The 16209-nt window shown below is 36.8% G+C and overlaps 1 protein-coding gene across 1 annotated transcript in view; it reads right to left on the bottom strand.

Moving 5' to 3' along the window:
* Positions 1 to 16209, bottom strand: part of LOC102952422 — a 65052-nt gene that overhangs the window by 30948 nt on the left and 17895 nt on the right. Inside the window, exon 5 of the mRNA XM_042970114.1 lies at positions 12134 to 13486. Within this exon, the coding sequence (XP_042826048.1) occupies positions 12134 to 13486 (1353 nt within the window). The remainder of the gene's footprint in view (positions 1 to 12133; positions 13487 to 16209) is intronic.

The raw sequence follows: 16209 nt of genomic DNA on the forward strand, positions 1-16209 counted from the left end.
GATTATAAGATTTTCTATTTATTGAATTTTGGTGGTTTTGGTCATAGTTTTGTTCTACCACACTCTATCAGTACTCTCATTCTAGAACTCTAGTTATGAGTATTGTTCCATAGGTACCTCTGTATTTTTTCAATGTTTTTACTTTTTTATATTTCAGATTGGATTATTATTGACCTATCATGGTGATCACTGACTGTTTCTTCTGATGCCTCCCATCTGTTCTTATGCTTATTCAGTGAAATTTTCATTTCAGTTTTTTTCAGTTGCATTTTCAGTTCTATTTTATACATACTGATTTTCTGCTGAGGTTCCAGTTGTTGACTCAAAATGAACAAATCTTATAGAATCTCTAAGAAAGAGAGTTTTTTAACATTTATTTATTTTTGAGAGACAGAGACGGGGGAGGGGCAGGGAAAGAAGGAGATACAGAATGCAAGGCAGGCTCCAGGCTCTGAGCAAGCTATCAGCACGGAGCCCAACATGGGGCTTGAACCCACAAACATGAGATCATGACCTGAGTCACAGTTGGATACTGAACAGACTGAGCCACCCAGGAACACCTGTGGAGAGATGTTTTTAAGGTGCTATAAACATCTGTTTTTCATCAGACTTCCACCTGCTACTTTTAGCATCCATTGATGATTCTTACCAGATCAATTATTATTGTGATGGTTGATTATTGGTGATAATCTAATTCCACCATTCCTTCCACATTAGTAATTTGGTGTTCTACTATAAAGCATGTTTCATGGGTTCCTATTTTAGCCACTGGGTTATTAAATGGTTTTACTTAATCTGTTACTATTATGACATATTGTTTTACTCAGATTATCCCGTATTTGGCCAGTGGGAACTCCTTCAGACTGCCACTGTGATCTTTTGACATTGCAATCACTTTTCGAGCACTTCCCTACTTTCTGCCTCCACACAATGTTCCAAAACCATCTTGTGTTTTCTCTGCTCAGTGCTTGTATATGCTATTTCTCCAAGTTCCTTGGATCTGGGTGCTGGATATTCTCACTGGTACTAGGATGTCATTTCTTTTTTGTCCTCTCTGCTAGAAAACACACACACACACACACACACCTCTATATGTATTTCTATATTTATCTATTTAAAAATATCATGGGGGCAACCTGGCTGGCTCAGTTGGTAGAGCATCTGACTCTACATTGATCTTGGGGTGGTAAGTTGGAGTCCCATCTTGGGTGTAGGGATTACTTAAAAAATGCACAAAAATATGACTTTATAGTGATACCTCCAATTTCAACCCAACACCACAGGGTTCATGTAGCCTCCTTCTCTCCATATTGCAATTACCTTCTCCAGCAGTGATAAGCTTTTCTCCCGTTATATTAGCTTAATCCCATAATATATTTACTTTTTTGCTTGATTCTAGAATATATGAAGTAGTAGTTTCAGAATTGCTAATCTATATCATTGTGCAAATCAATCCTACTAGCTAGTTATTTGTTTATGGTTGTTTTTTGTTTTGTTTTGTTTCTGTTTTGGGCTGAGCGAATAGGGTCAAGTTGTCGTTCAAAAATTGCTTGGGTTAGGAGCACTTGACTGGCTCATTTGGCAGAGCATGTGGCTCTTGATCTTGGGGTCATTAGTTCAAGCCCCATGTTGGGGCTTACTTTTAAAAAAAAAGAGCTTACTTTTTAAAAAAGCTGCTTTGGGCACCTGGGTGGCTCGGTTGAGTGTCAGACTTTGGCTCACGTCATGATCTCAATTCATGAGTTTGAGCCCTGCATGAGGCTCACTGCTGTCAGGGCAAAGCCCGCTTTGGATCCTCTGTCCTCCCCCCTTTTCTATTCCTCCCCCCGCTCATGTTCTCTCTCTCAAAAATAAACATTAAAAAATAAAGCTTTAAAAAAAGTTTCTTGGGTTAGCTTTTTCCCCTGTAGTGTGGGGAAATATTTGTTTCTGCTTATATTCCAATGTAGGGTCTTTTTTCTCTTTATGTAAACATATATAACATTAACATGGTTCCCAAAGTGAAAAATATACAGAAAGGTATACTTAGAGAAGTGTTACTTCCTCATCCCTTCATGTATTAAAATTTCCTATATTTTTGGGTCCCTTATAGACTTTCTGTTCTATTCCACTGGTCTGTTCCTGCATGAGTACCACATCATTTTGATTATTTAGGGACTTTTTAGTACTTTTAAATATCTGGTAGGACTAGGACACCTTGGTAGCTTTTCTTTCTCAGTCTTAACCTGGCTATTCTTGCATAAAATCTGTACTGCTACCACTAGGGATACTGTATATACGTCAGATGAAATGACCAACTGAATTGTCTCCCTCTAGTAATTCTCCTTCCCAATATCTTTTCTCTTCATGGCCCTTATCAGAATCTGAAGTTTTCTTAGTTAGGTACTTACTGGTTGTCTGCTTCCCAGATTTTCCTGAAGATTGGGGAACTTGTCTTCAGTATCCACTAGCATATTGTCAAAGGCTTGAGCACTCCATGGCATTATGCACAAGCACTTTGTACATATTTTTTCCATTTAGCTATTCTGGAGGGTGTATACTTAACACATTGTGGTTTTAATTTTTCCACTTTCTTAATAATGAACTTGAGCAACTTTTGATATCTTTATTGGCCATTTGGATACACACTTTTTTTGAAGTGCTTATATGAGTTTTTTTTTTCCCATTTCCTATTTTATTTTCTGTCGTTTATTGATCTATAGGGATTCTTCATATATTGTGAATGAGTCAGTCAAATATATTATATATATATTTATTTAATATTTTATTAACATTTTGTCTATATATGATTAAATATTTTACATTTATTACATAAATGTATATATTAATATTAAGATATATTAATATATACTATATTATATATTATATATATATATAATATATTCTCTGTGACTTTTTTCAGTTTCTTAATTGTGTTTTTTGATGAAATAGATTCTTAAATTTAATACAGTAAAATTTATCATTTTTCCCCATATGGTTAATGCTTTTTGTATTCTGTTTAAGAACTCTTTGCTATCTCAGCATTATCAACAATAGCCAAATTATGGAGAGAGCCTAAAAGCCCATTGACTGATGAATGGATGAGGAAGATGTGGTATTTATATGCGATGGAATATTACTCAGTCACCAACAAGAATGAAATCTTGCCATTGCAACAATGTGGATGGAGCTGGAGTATATTATGCCAAGAGAAATAAGCCAGTCAGAAAAAGACAAATACCATATGATTTCATTCATATGCGGAATTTAAGAAACAAAACAGATGAACGTATGGAAAGGGGAAAAGAAGAAAAAAGAGAAAGATGGGGGAACAAACCACAGGAGACTCTTAATGACAGAGAACAAACTGAGGGTTTGATGGAGGGAGGTGGGTAGGGGATGGGCTAGATGGGTGATGGGTAATAAGGAGGACACTAGTTGTGATGAGCCCTGGTGAACTGAGTAATTCACCAATTACTCAGTTCTACTCAATTCTACTCCTGAAGCCAATATTGCACTGTATGTTAACTGACTAGAATTTAAATTAAAAAAAAAAAAAAAAAAAAGAAAGAAATCTTTGCTACCTCAAGCCCAGAAAGATATTTTATATTTCTTTTGCTTTACCTTTTACAATTAGGTCACTAATGTATCTGGAATTTATGTTTGTAGTGTGATGTAAGGCCCAAGATTCATTTTTTATGAATATAGCTATCAGTTGACCCAGTGCTACTTATTGAAAAGACCACTATGTCCCAACCATAATGCAGAGGAACCTTTGTCGTAAATCAGATGACCACATATATGTAGGTGTATTTCAAGGCCATTTATTTTGTTCCATTGGTCTGTTTGTTCATTCTTGTGCCAAAACCATACTGCCTTAATGACCAAAGTATTACTTTCACATTAACAAATTCAAGGACAAAAATATTATATCAATGTGTCAAAATAGTATCTGATAATATTCAGCCGGCATTTCTAAACTTTTTAAAAATGTTTTTTTAATTTATTTTGAGAGACAGTGAGTAGGGGAGGGGGAGAGAGAGGGGAGAGAATTCCAAGCAGCGCAAAGCTCTTTGTGGGGCTTGAACTCACGAACCGTGAGATCATGACTTGAGCCGAAATCAAGAACCAGACGCTCAATCTACTGAGCCACTCGGGTGTTCCATGTTCTCCACTTATTTAAAAAATATATATATTTTTTTATCTTTATTTTTTGAGAGAGTGAGAGAGAGAGAGAGAGAAAGCATGAGTGGAGGAGGGGCAGAGAGAGAGGGAGACATAGAATCCGAGGCAGGCTGCAGGATCTGAGCTGTCAGCACAGAGCCCAATGCGGGGCTCGAACCCACGAACTGTGAGATCATGACCTGAGCCAAAGTTGGACGCTCAACTGACTGAGCCACCAAGGCACCCCTCTCAGCAGGCATTTCTAATAAGGAAGTTAATAAGGAACTGAAGGAAACAATTGAGCCACAAAAAAGTCTGTTTACCTCCAAACTAAAACAAACGTTATACAAGAAATTTCCATTAAATAGGTGAAAACAACTATATCCCTATCACCACTAATCCTAAGTCCTATTTTGGAGATTCTTTCTATTGGATTAATAAAATAATCACTATAAATATTCAGAAAAAACCCAAAATTATATCTATTTGCAGTTGACATAACTGATAGCCTAGAAAACCAAGGGTCTTGTAAAAAATTAAGATTATTGGGTAATAATGAAAGCTATGATTGCATCCACATTTAAATTTTTTAAATTTTAATATGATAGTATCACCATAAATACACATACAGCCACAATCTGGGGAGGCTAAGTTTCATTATTTATAATACTAGGTAAAGGATTATTATCTAGAATATTATTTTTAAGAATCCCACAATTCTTTTATATTTTTTTAACAAAGAACATGGCATGAATTGGTAAGTTATAATGTTTAACAATAAACAGATGTGAAAAGATGCTCAACTCACTATAAAGCACATATCAGAAGTAGGATTACAAGGAAATAATACTTTATTGGGTGAAGGGGTTGTAAATTGGCAAGACAATGATGTTCTCACTTCTTTTTTTTAGAAAGAGAGAGAGAGAGAGCATGCGTGAACAGGGGAGAGGGGCAGAGGGAGAGAATCTTAAGCAGATGGAGCCTGACATGGGGCTCAATCCCACAACCCTGGAATCATAACCTGAGCCGAAATCGAGTCAGATGCTCAACCCACTGAGCCACTCAGGTGTCCCATGTTCTCCACTTCTTTAAAACAATGTTTTTTAATGTTTTTGAGAGAGAGAGAAAGCATGAGAAGGGGAGGGGCAGAGAGACAGGGAGACACAGAATCTGAAGCAGGCTCCAGGCTCTGAGCTGTCAGCACAGAGCCCGACATGGGGCTGGAACTCATGCACCGCAAGATCATGACCTGAGCTGAAGCCAGACACTCAACCAACTGAGACACCCACGTGCCCCTTCCCATGTTCTCCACTTTTATGGCACTATCCAGTGAAGTTGAAAATGAATATAACCTTTGACCGAGCAGTCCCACTTTTTGATAAATACCTCAGAGAAATTCTTGTTTATAGATAGCAAGAAACACACAGGTAAGTCAGTAGGATTTTTCAGCAAGAAATTATAGTCTATACATATATTTATAGAAAGAATAGGGGGAAGGATTTTCTATTCTATTGAAAAGTATCATTTTAAATTAAAAAAAAAGAGCGAGCAGCTGACTGTATAACATAATTTGAATTGCTTTCCTTGCCAAACAGATAACTGTACACCTGTCATAATGCTGACATTTCCATCCTTGAGCCACTCCTTCTGGTTATGGCAGCATCTGCCAAAGTGGAATTACAACCGCAGTAGGTATTCGGAATGGGAGTTCTGTATAGTAAAGTCTGAGATACACTGGTCAGATAAAATGAAACTTTTTTGGATAGTCTTTTGTTATGCACTTAATGTGAATTTTTTTTCCCCCTCAAGAAATATAGTATACAGAGTTCCCAGCCTTGTTTGACTATACAATAATTTTCCCATTATCATTAAAGTACTAGTGTTTCGTGGAACATACTTTCAGAAATTTTGAGTTAACGTATAGTCTCCAGAAGACCTCTGTTAGCATGAAAACGATACCAGGCAGGAGAAACATACTGACCCATTAATAAAAACTAATTTTGTTATAGCACTTAAAATACTTTTTGTGTTAAAATATTGTGTGTATTGTTTGAAATCATGAGTGGGTCTATTCTAGGTGAGTGATTATCCAATGATATCTGCCCAATCTGAACAAAATGGACCTGGAAGTACAAGTCTTAATGTATAACTATAGTGACATTACAGAGGTTTGGTAGAAAATAAAGTGTAATAATATTCATTTTTGTTTTGTGGAAGGTAATAATTTTTGTGTTGAATCCCCGTTTTTCATATCTGTTGTTCACTCCTTTTTTAAAGCTGATGAAGCTAAGATGAATTAGAATATGAGAAACAACCTAAAAGATATTGAGGTAAATAATGCCATTTTTTCCAACATTGTTACATTGCTCAAGTTAGAAACCTAAAATCTGGATACTTAATTAAATCACAACAGGTCAGGTCCCTGGATATTCCTGGTAAATTGTTTTATGTTTTATAATTTTTTTAATTAAAAAAAAGTTTATTTTTTTATTTTTGAGAGAGAGAGAGACAGAGTGCGAGCAGGGGAGGGGCAGAGAGAGAGGGAGACACAGAATCTGAAGCAGGCTCCAGGCTCTGAGCGGTCAGCAAAGCCCGACGCAGGGCTTGAACTCACAAACTGTGAGATCATGACCTGAGCTGAAGTCGGACGCCTAACTGAATAAGCCACCCAGGTGCTCCTATAATTGTTTTAACAGACCATTAAGTTCGCTGAACTTTATTTGGGATGTTTGTGTGTATCTTAAGTGATACTGGTCCAGATTTTGCTTTCTAGGGGCTATTCGCATTTTATTATTGGGATGTTAGCCTTATAGAATGATCTAGCAAAATTTTGTTAGAGGCTCTCTATGCTTTAAAACTTTTTATTGCCTGCAAAACTGTTGATTCTAGTTTTTTAAAACAATCATAACTACAATATTTTTCTTTGCTTATATATCTGTTCAGGTTTTCTATAGTATCTTGAGTCAACTTTGATGATTTAGTTTTCTCCAGATAATCCATTCTCTGTATTTTTATAGATACTGAAATATATGTATATGGTAATACATATAACTTTAAAATTTTTAATTCTCCTTGATATATATAGCTGTTTAACCTTTCTCATATATAAAGTTGAAACGGAGTCTTTTTTTCCTCAATAACTGCCAATTCTGTATTAATGGCCTTTTCAAAGAGAACATCCTTGGATAAGGATTTTATTAGCTATTTCATTAATTTCTACTTTAGTGTATGAATTACTTTATGGTACTTAGGTTTTTTTTTATTTATTTTTTTATTTTTTTTAGCGTTTATTTATTTTTGAGACAGAAACAAAGCATGAACAGGGGAGGGTCAGAGAGAGGGAGACAGAATCGAAACAGGCTCCAGGCTCTGAGCTGTCAGCACAGAGCCCGACGTGGGGCTCAAACTCACAGACCGCGAGATCATGACCTGGGCAGAAGTCAGCCACTTAACCGACTGAGCCACCCAGGCGCCCCTGTGGTACTTAGTTTTAAAAAAAAAATTATTAAAAAACTATTTTATGGTTCAAGCTAATGTGTTTTTACCCCCAATTTTAAAAATCAACTATCTGTTAGGGGCACCTAGGTGGCTCAGTTGGTTAATAAGCATCCATCTCATGATCTCACGGGTTGTGAGTTCAAGCCCCACATGGGGCTCTGCACTGACACTGTGCAGCCTGCTTGGGATTCTCTCTCTCTCCCACTGCCCCTCTCCCCCCTCTCTCAAAAATAAGTAAACAAAAATCAACTGCCTGTTATACAACAGGTACTATAAGTGTGGGGACAGAATGGTAAAGAAGACAAACACTAGTTCCTCAGTCCAAGTTTTCTTTTTCTTTTTTTTTTAATATATGAAATTTATTGTCAAATTGGTTTCCATACAATACCCAGTGCTCATCCCAAAAGATGCCCTCTTCAATACCCATCACCTCCCCTCTCCTCCCTCCCACCCCCCATCAACCCTCAGTTTGTTCTCAGTTATTTTTTTTAATGTTTATTTATTTTTGAGACAGAGAGAGACAGAGCATGGACGGGGGAGGGGCAGAGAGAGAGGGAGACACACAGAATCCGAAGCGAGCTCCAGGCTCCGAGCTGTCAGCACAGAGCCCGATGCGGGGCTCGAACTCATGGACCGTGAGATCATGACCTGAGCCGAAGTCGGACGCTTAACCGACTGAGCCACCCAGGCACCCCTGTTCTCAGTTTTTAAGAGTCTCTTATGCTTTGGCTCTCTCCCACTCTAACCTCTTTTTTTTTTTTTTTTTTCCTTCCCCTCCCCCATGGGTTTCTGTTACGTTTCTCAGGATCCACATAAGAGTGAAACCATATGGTATCTGTCTTTCTCTGTATGGCTTATTTCACTTAGCATCACACTCTCCAGTTCCATCCACGTTGCTACAAAGGGCCATATTTCATTCTTTCTCATTGCCACATAGTACTCCATTGTGTATATAAACCACAATTTCTTTATCCATTCATTAGTTGATGGACATTTAGGCTCTTTCCATAATTTGGCTATTGTTGAGAGTGCTTCTATAAACATTGGGGTACAAGTGCCCCTATGCATCAGTACTCCTGTATCCCTTGGGTAAATTCCTAGCAGTGCTACTGCTGGGTCATAGGGTAGGTCTATTTTTAATTTTTTGAGGAACCTCCACACTGTTTTCCAGAGTGGCTGCACCAGTTTGCATTCCCACCAACAGTGCAAGAGGGTTCCCTCAGTCCAAGTTTTCTAAATGCATTAAGGTTATTTCTTAACAAGTAGACTTTTGGTGATTTCCCACAAACTTTTATTTGTAGGCATCATTATCATTTATCACTAAGTGGTCTAAAATTTCAAATTTGATTTTCTACTTAGGGAAAGCTTTATTATGGATATTTTCAAATATATGCAAAGGTAGTAAGAATAGCACAACGACTCAATGTACCCATTATCCAGCTTCAACATTTAGCAGTTGCCCATCTTATTTCATCTGTTCCTGCCACCCTCCCTCCCTCCATTTACTTATTTAGTTATTTATTTATGAGAGTGAGTGAGCAGGGGTGGAGGGACAGAATCCTAAGCAGGCTCAAGTCAAACTCAAAAGACATCTGACTAAGCCATCAAGGCACCCTTTTCCTGAAGTATTTTAAAGCAAGGCATAGACATGATGTGACTTCACCCTTGAATGCTTCAGTATGAATCTCTAATGTATAAGGACTTACACATAATAATTGGTGATGATGCCATCATCATGCCTAAAAAATGAATAATTGCTTAATATAACTTAATATCCACTTAGATTTACATTTTCAAAACAATGTAAACAATGTTTTCATTTGTCCAAATCAGGATTGTATTTAATGTATTTTATTTTCTGTAATTATGCTCTAGCATTTGGAGACTTGGTCCTGGAGAGACTGCCCTTCCCAGGGGTAGCAAATTCCTAGAGATAGCAAACAACTCTTTTGATCAAACCCACCAAGCCAAAGCCCCAACTGTTTCATCAAACTCTCACACACCAAGCCAATATTCCTCCTGCACAAATCACCCCAGGGCCAGGTACCAGACAACTAGGGACCACTCATATACCTCAGAACCTCCGAAATTATTAAGATTATCCAGGGGCACCTGGATGGTTCAGTCTGTGAAGCATCTGACTCTTGATTTTGGCTCAGGTCATGATCTCACAGGTTCATGAGTTCGAGCCCTGCCATCAGGCTCCTCACACTAATATTGTGGAGCCAGCTTAGGATTCTCCCTCTCCCCCTCCTGCACACACACACTCTCTCAAAATAAGTAAACTTAAAAAAAAAAAAAAGAAATATTAAAAAAAAAAACCACTATCCATTCCATTCCCAAACTTCCTCAGTGTACTTACCCAGTGTCACCCATTCTTTGGAGAAAACATCAGCAAAGGCTCTGTGCCATGCTCTGCCCTTTCCCCACTTCTGCCTTCCAGCATAACTGGGTATTTCCCCATGTGGCCCTGTGGGCATGCTGTTGCCTCCTGTTTTTAGAGATCTTTGAGTCTAAACTTCTTCCTTCATGACAATCATTTCTGTATCTGCATGTTGTACCACAATTGATTAAAACAAATCCTGGGTACATTTTAAAACAAGGATTCCAATACATTCCATACACTGTATTTAATTGATATGTCTCTTAAGTCTCTTTTAATTTGCAACATTCTTTTGTCTTAACCTATATTGGTTAAGAACCAAGACCATTTATTCTGTGGAATTTTGTACATTCTGGGTTTGGTTGTTTGCTTGTGTCATTAATTTGTTCCTTTATTCCCCAAGTTTCCTGTAACCTGGTAATTAGATTTAGAGACCCACTTTTACTTCTGAGTTAACATTGGGGGTAAGAACACTTAACAAATGATACTACATATAGCCACCGCACAAGCAAGATGCACATAGTGGGGCTGATCTAATAGAGATGTTGATGTAATGTAATGTAAATGTAGGTTCTGTCATTCTGATCCATTAAAAACTTCCTATCAATCTTTTTCACTAATGATCTTTGCTTCCATTGATATCACCACCAAGATCCAGTATTTCAGAAATTAAAGACTGATTTTTCAAATTCTGTCATTCCTTTGATCTTTATTAACTAGAGTTCTCTAATAATAATAAAGAACTTTACTTCACCAACTTTTGGTTGTCTTATATAGGTCATAAAGGAAAGACAAAATAAATGCTCCACTTTTCCCCTTTATTTATCAATAAGTACCCTAATATGCTTCATAACTGACCAGTGAATTTGGTCAGGAAAAAAGGAAGCTATTAAAAGCTTTTGTCATGACAAAAGGACATAGGAACCAATTTGAGGGGATTCTCACTAATGAAAGACAGGACAACCAGAGCACAAAAAAAGGCTACAATGTATTTTTAAAAATCAATACAGAAGTTATAATACAAGTAATTTTTAATTTCCAAAGTTTCTTTTTACATTATTCTTTGTTAATTTTAAGTTAAATTTAGACTTGGGCCAGAGAATGTAGACTGTAGAATATCTGCTTTTTTATGAACAAATTGAAAAACAATTTCTCACTTCCACTAGTTTAAAAAGAGTAAGTTATCTGAAGTTAAATAAGGGTGAGTGTTGGTGGAAGGCATTTCTATATTCTTTGTGCCCATAGTCTTTCATATGAATTTTCAAAGGAGTAATACTAATGATAATAATAAAACAAAATTTAGTGGCTTAAAACAACAATCATTTTATTATATCTCATGATCTTGTGGGTCAGGAATTTGGGCAGGGACTCAGTTGATAGATTCATCTGTTTTATATGGTATCAACTGAAGTCACTCAGTGGGTACTCAGCTGCTGGGTGGTCTGGAGGATCCAACACTATTTCACTTAAATGTCTGGCGTCTTGGTAGGCATGTGTGGAAGACTGGGCTCAGAAGGGTGCCTCTTCCTTTCTTTGTGGTCTTAGGGCTTCTCCATGTGGTCTCTTCAGCAGAGCAGACAGACTTTTTAACAGAATTCAGAGCCTAAGCTTAAAGGAGCACTCCAAGAGATGAAGTAAAATCCACCAGTAAAGCCTGGAAACTGGCACAGCAGTACTTCTACTAGTCAAAGGAGTCTTGGTCTGCCCATCCTCAAGGAGAATGGATGTGGATTCCAGATTTTGATGGGGGGAAAGAGGGAATGTCAAACAATTTGCAACAATTTTTATTCTGCCACAGTATTGTATTACCATTTTACAAATGAAAAAATTATAGCACAGAGCAGTTAAGCATCTTGTCAATATAATACAAGTAGGAAAGTGATGGGACAGAGATAAGTGTCTCCCACATTTGTCACACTGATTAGGATTAGTTTTTAGAGTAAGTGTAAAGTTTATCAGGTTTAAGTGATGGTGGAATACATTAAATTAACATATTCTTTTAATGATATAAAACCTCTTAAGTCAATTGCCTGTATGAAGGAAGCAAAAAGGATTAATTACTATATTCATAGAGTATTCTACAATACAGGATTGAAAAACTATCTTATATTTTTACGTTATGAATTTTTAGATGATGGGTAAGGTGTGAATGTTGTCTAAAGGCCTTCTTACATTCCTTACATTCATAAGGTTTCTCACCAGAATGAATTCTCAGATGCTGAATAAGGGATGAATTAAGTCTAAAGGCCTTCCTACATTCCTTACATTCAAAGGGTTTTTCACCAGTATGAATGCTCTGATGTAAAGTAAGTTTTTGGCGCAATCTAAAGGCCTTCCCACATTCCTTACATTTGTAGGGTTTCTCACCAATATGAATACTCTGATGTTGTGTAAGTTGTGAGAGCAATCTAAAAGCCTTCCCACATTCCTTGCAGTCATAAGGTTTAACACCAATATGGATACTTTGGTGTGAAATAAGTTGTGAGTAACGACTAAAGGCCTTCCAACATTCCTTACATTCATAAGGTTTCTCACCAGTATGAATTCTGTGATGAAGAATAAGATGATAACCACGACTGAAGGTTTTTCCACATTCCTTACATTCATAGGGTTTCTCACCAGTATGAATTCTCTGGTGCAGTGTTAGTTGCTGTCTCACTCTGAAAGCTTTCCCACATTCCTTACATTCATAGGGTTTTTCACCAGTATGAAGTTTGTGATGTACTCTAAGGCCAGAGCCACACAAAAAGGCCTTCCCACATTCTTTACATTCATAGAGTTTGTCAGCAATATTAAGCTTCTGATGTCGAGTGAGATGTGCATACTGTCTAAAGGCCTTTCCACATTCTGTACATACATAGGGTTTCTCACCAGTATGAATCCTCTGATGGAGAGTAAGTTGTCCTCGCACTCTGAAGGCTTTCCCGCATTCTTTACATTCATAGGGCTTTTCGCCAATATGAATTTTCTGATGTACTCTAAGGTCTGGGCCACATATAAAAGATTCTCCACATTCTTTACATTCATAGAGTTTTTCACCAGAATGAAGTCTCTGATGTCGAGTAAGGTGTGCAGTCTGTCTGAAGGCCATTCCACACTCCTTACATTCATAGGGTTTTTCACCAGTATGAATTCTGTGATGAAAAGTAAGCTGTTGGCGTACTCTAAAGGCCTTTCCACATTCTTTGCATTCATAGGGTTTCTCCACAAAATGAATTCTCTGATGTGGAGTTAGAGATGTACGTTTTTGATAAGAGGACACTTTTTGAGATGTAATTTTCACTTGACTGAAATATTCCTCCTGTCCTTCAAATTTTCTTTTAGACTCCCAGTCACTTTTTAAAATTAGGCCCTTAAGGCCATGATTTTTAATTCTTTCCATTATCTTCCACTGAGGTAAGTTTATTTCATAAATGTCATTTTCTGAGGATAACTTCTTGGTCTCATACCTGGTCTCTAAATCTGAAAGAAAATAAAAGAGCAAACACATAGTTTCCTTTTTTAAAAGAAGTAAAATTTCTACAGTAGAAATAATAGACAACTGAAGTAATACTCAGTGAAATTCTGAAAATATGCAAGTTGAAAAAAAAGCATACAGTAACACCAGGGAAAATGAAAGTTCATGTTAAGAAAGTAAGACTGGTGGGGTGCATGGGTGGCTCTGTCAATTAGGCGTTCAACTCTTGGTTTTGGCTCAGGTCATGATCTCATGGTTTGTGAGATTGAGCCCTGCATGGGGCTCTGTGCTGACAGTGGAGCCTGCTTGGGATTCTCTCTCTCTCTCTCTCTCTCTCTCTCTCTCTCTCTCTCTCTTTCTCTCTCTCAAAATAAACAAATAAATAAACTAAAAAAGAAGAAACAAAGTGAGGCTGGTGATTAGTAAGTCAGTGGGTATCAAGCTGAGATGTGGAGTAGAAGTCACAGGAACTTGTTATAAATATTGAGGTTTAGACACTACCTAAACCACCTGGATCAGATTCTACAGTCCTGGTCAGTCCAATATTTAATATTCTCCACACAGTTCTGATGGAAATGAAAGGTTAAGAATTCATCCTTACTTTTTTCAACAACTTCTCTTTATTCTTAGAATAAAATCAAACTTGCTGTGGTTAAAAGACCTCCACTTACCTATAACATATCATCTCAGTCTGCTCTGTTTTCCACAAATCTGCTTGGGCTCTTTGAATAGCTGGTTACTTCTCATCCTGAGGTCTTAGTTTAAAAGTTATTCCTTTAAGGCTGACTCTAAACCTATGTTGTTGGGGCACCCAGGTTGCTCAGTCAGTTAAGCATCTGACTCTTGATTTTGGCTTGGGTCATGATCTCCCAGTTCAGAGTTCGAGCCCTGCATCGGGCTATGCACTGACATATAATATATGTGTATTACATATCAACATATATCTGGGTTGAAATTATATATTTATTAATTTTTCCAATTGTTTCTCTGCTTTTCTTACCCCTAAACTTCTTCAACGGCAGAAACAATTTCTACTCTCTGTTAAATAATACATGCACAGCACATAATGAGTTTTACTCTTTCAATTCCCATGGTTGTATACTCATTTGGAACATATTTCTGTCTCTAATCTCTCACATATTATAACAATGATTAAATATTCCCTTTATTAATCCAAGCTAGTCTAGTTAAACATATAAATGGAAAATGATGGGTATATATTCCTATAGATCCTTTTATTGCTTAAACCCCTTATCTATGTCCATTCCTTACTTCATGTAGCTGTGAGTTATTTTTTGTCTCCACAACACAATAAAAGTGCTGAAGAGTTCTATTCACTTAATTTCTCTTTAAGCTTATTCTGTTATTCATCCATTTTATAAATGCTCAACTAGTTTTGTTCCTTCATCCCCTTACTCAAGTCTCCTTTCCGTTCCTTCAGAGGCAAAGCTATTCCTTTATTTCCTAGAAATGTGTACCAGTGATTTTCCACACAGGAAAACATGTTTATACCTTACTGAAGTTCTTATGAAATACTTAGCAAAGAAAAAGATGTGATATGTAAGAAACTCACTAAAAGGGACAATGGGTCTTGCAGTCACTTGAGTATGAAAAATTTGCTAACAAAGTTCATGTTGGATATAGAGAGAAGATGGTAAACCAGTGGGAGAAATAGCCAGAGAAATATTTAAGTGCTGAATGAGTTATGTATGAGAGAGAAAAAGGAGGATGTTTCAGTTATTATAATATGGTCTATGTAAAAAACTTGAAATCATATCAACATTTTCTATTGAAGCTAGAAATAATAAAATTTTAAAAAGCCAAAAATAAACCCACTTGAAATTTTAGAAGTCTATATTAAATAACTTTTAGATCAATAGGGAAATAAGTTCCAAAACAGTATTTTTGTATTTTAGAAAATGGTAATAATTTAAAAATCAACATTAAATTAGTCTCTATAAAATATAAGCACAGCGCTTAGAAAAAATTTTGAAAACTTTAAATATTTACAACAATAAACATGAGAGAGAAAATTAATTAAAAATCAAAGAAATTGGAAAAAGAATAAAGTAAACTGAAGCAAAGCAGAAGGAATAAATTAATCAGTATAAATGCATAACTAGTCAGAAAACAGAAAAAAAGAACTAATACATAAAGCAAAAGCATTCTTTAAAAAAACAAATCAGGGGTGTCTGCTTGGCTCAGTTAGTTAAGCGAGTGACTCTTGATTTAGGCTTAGGTCATGATCTCATGGTTTGTGGGTTTGAGCTCTGTGTCAGGCTCTGTGCTGACAGTATGGAGCCTGCTTGGGATTCTCTCTCTCTGTCCCTTCTCCACTTGCATGCTCTGTTTCTCTCTCTCTCAAAATAAATAAATAAACTTTTAAAAAATCAGCAAAACAGCTAAAGCGTTAGTTAATATAAAGAAAACAGCAAGGGGATGCCTGTGTGGCTCAAGTCAGTTAAGTGTCAGACTTCAGCTCAGGTCAAGATCTCAAGGCTCGTGGATTAGAGCCCCAAGTTGGGCTCTGTGCTGACAGCTCAAAGTCTGGAGCCTGCTTCAGAGTCTGTGTGTGTGTCTCTCTCTGCTCCTCCCCTGCTCATGCTCTCTCTCTCTCTCTCTCTCTCTCTCTCTCTCAAAAATAAACATTAAACAAATTAAAAAAAAAAAAAAGAAAACAGCAATAAAGCACATAGAAATAAGAAATGGCAAAGTGAAAATAACCACG

This window comes from Panthera tigris, chromosome E2 (assembly GCF_018350195.1).
Source record: "Panthera tigris isolate Pti1 chromosome E2, P.tigris_Pti1_mat1.1, whole genome shotgun sequence".
Lineage (NCBI taxonomy): Eukaryota > Metazoa > Chordata > Mammalia > Carnivora > Felidae > Panthera > Panthera tigris.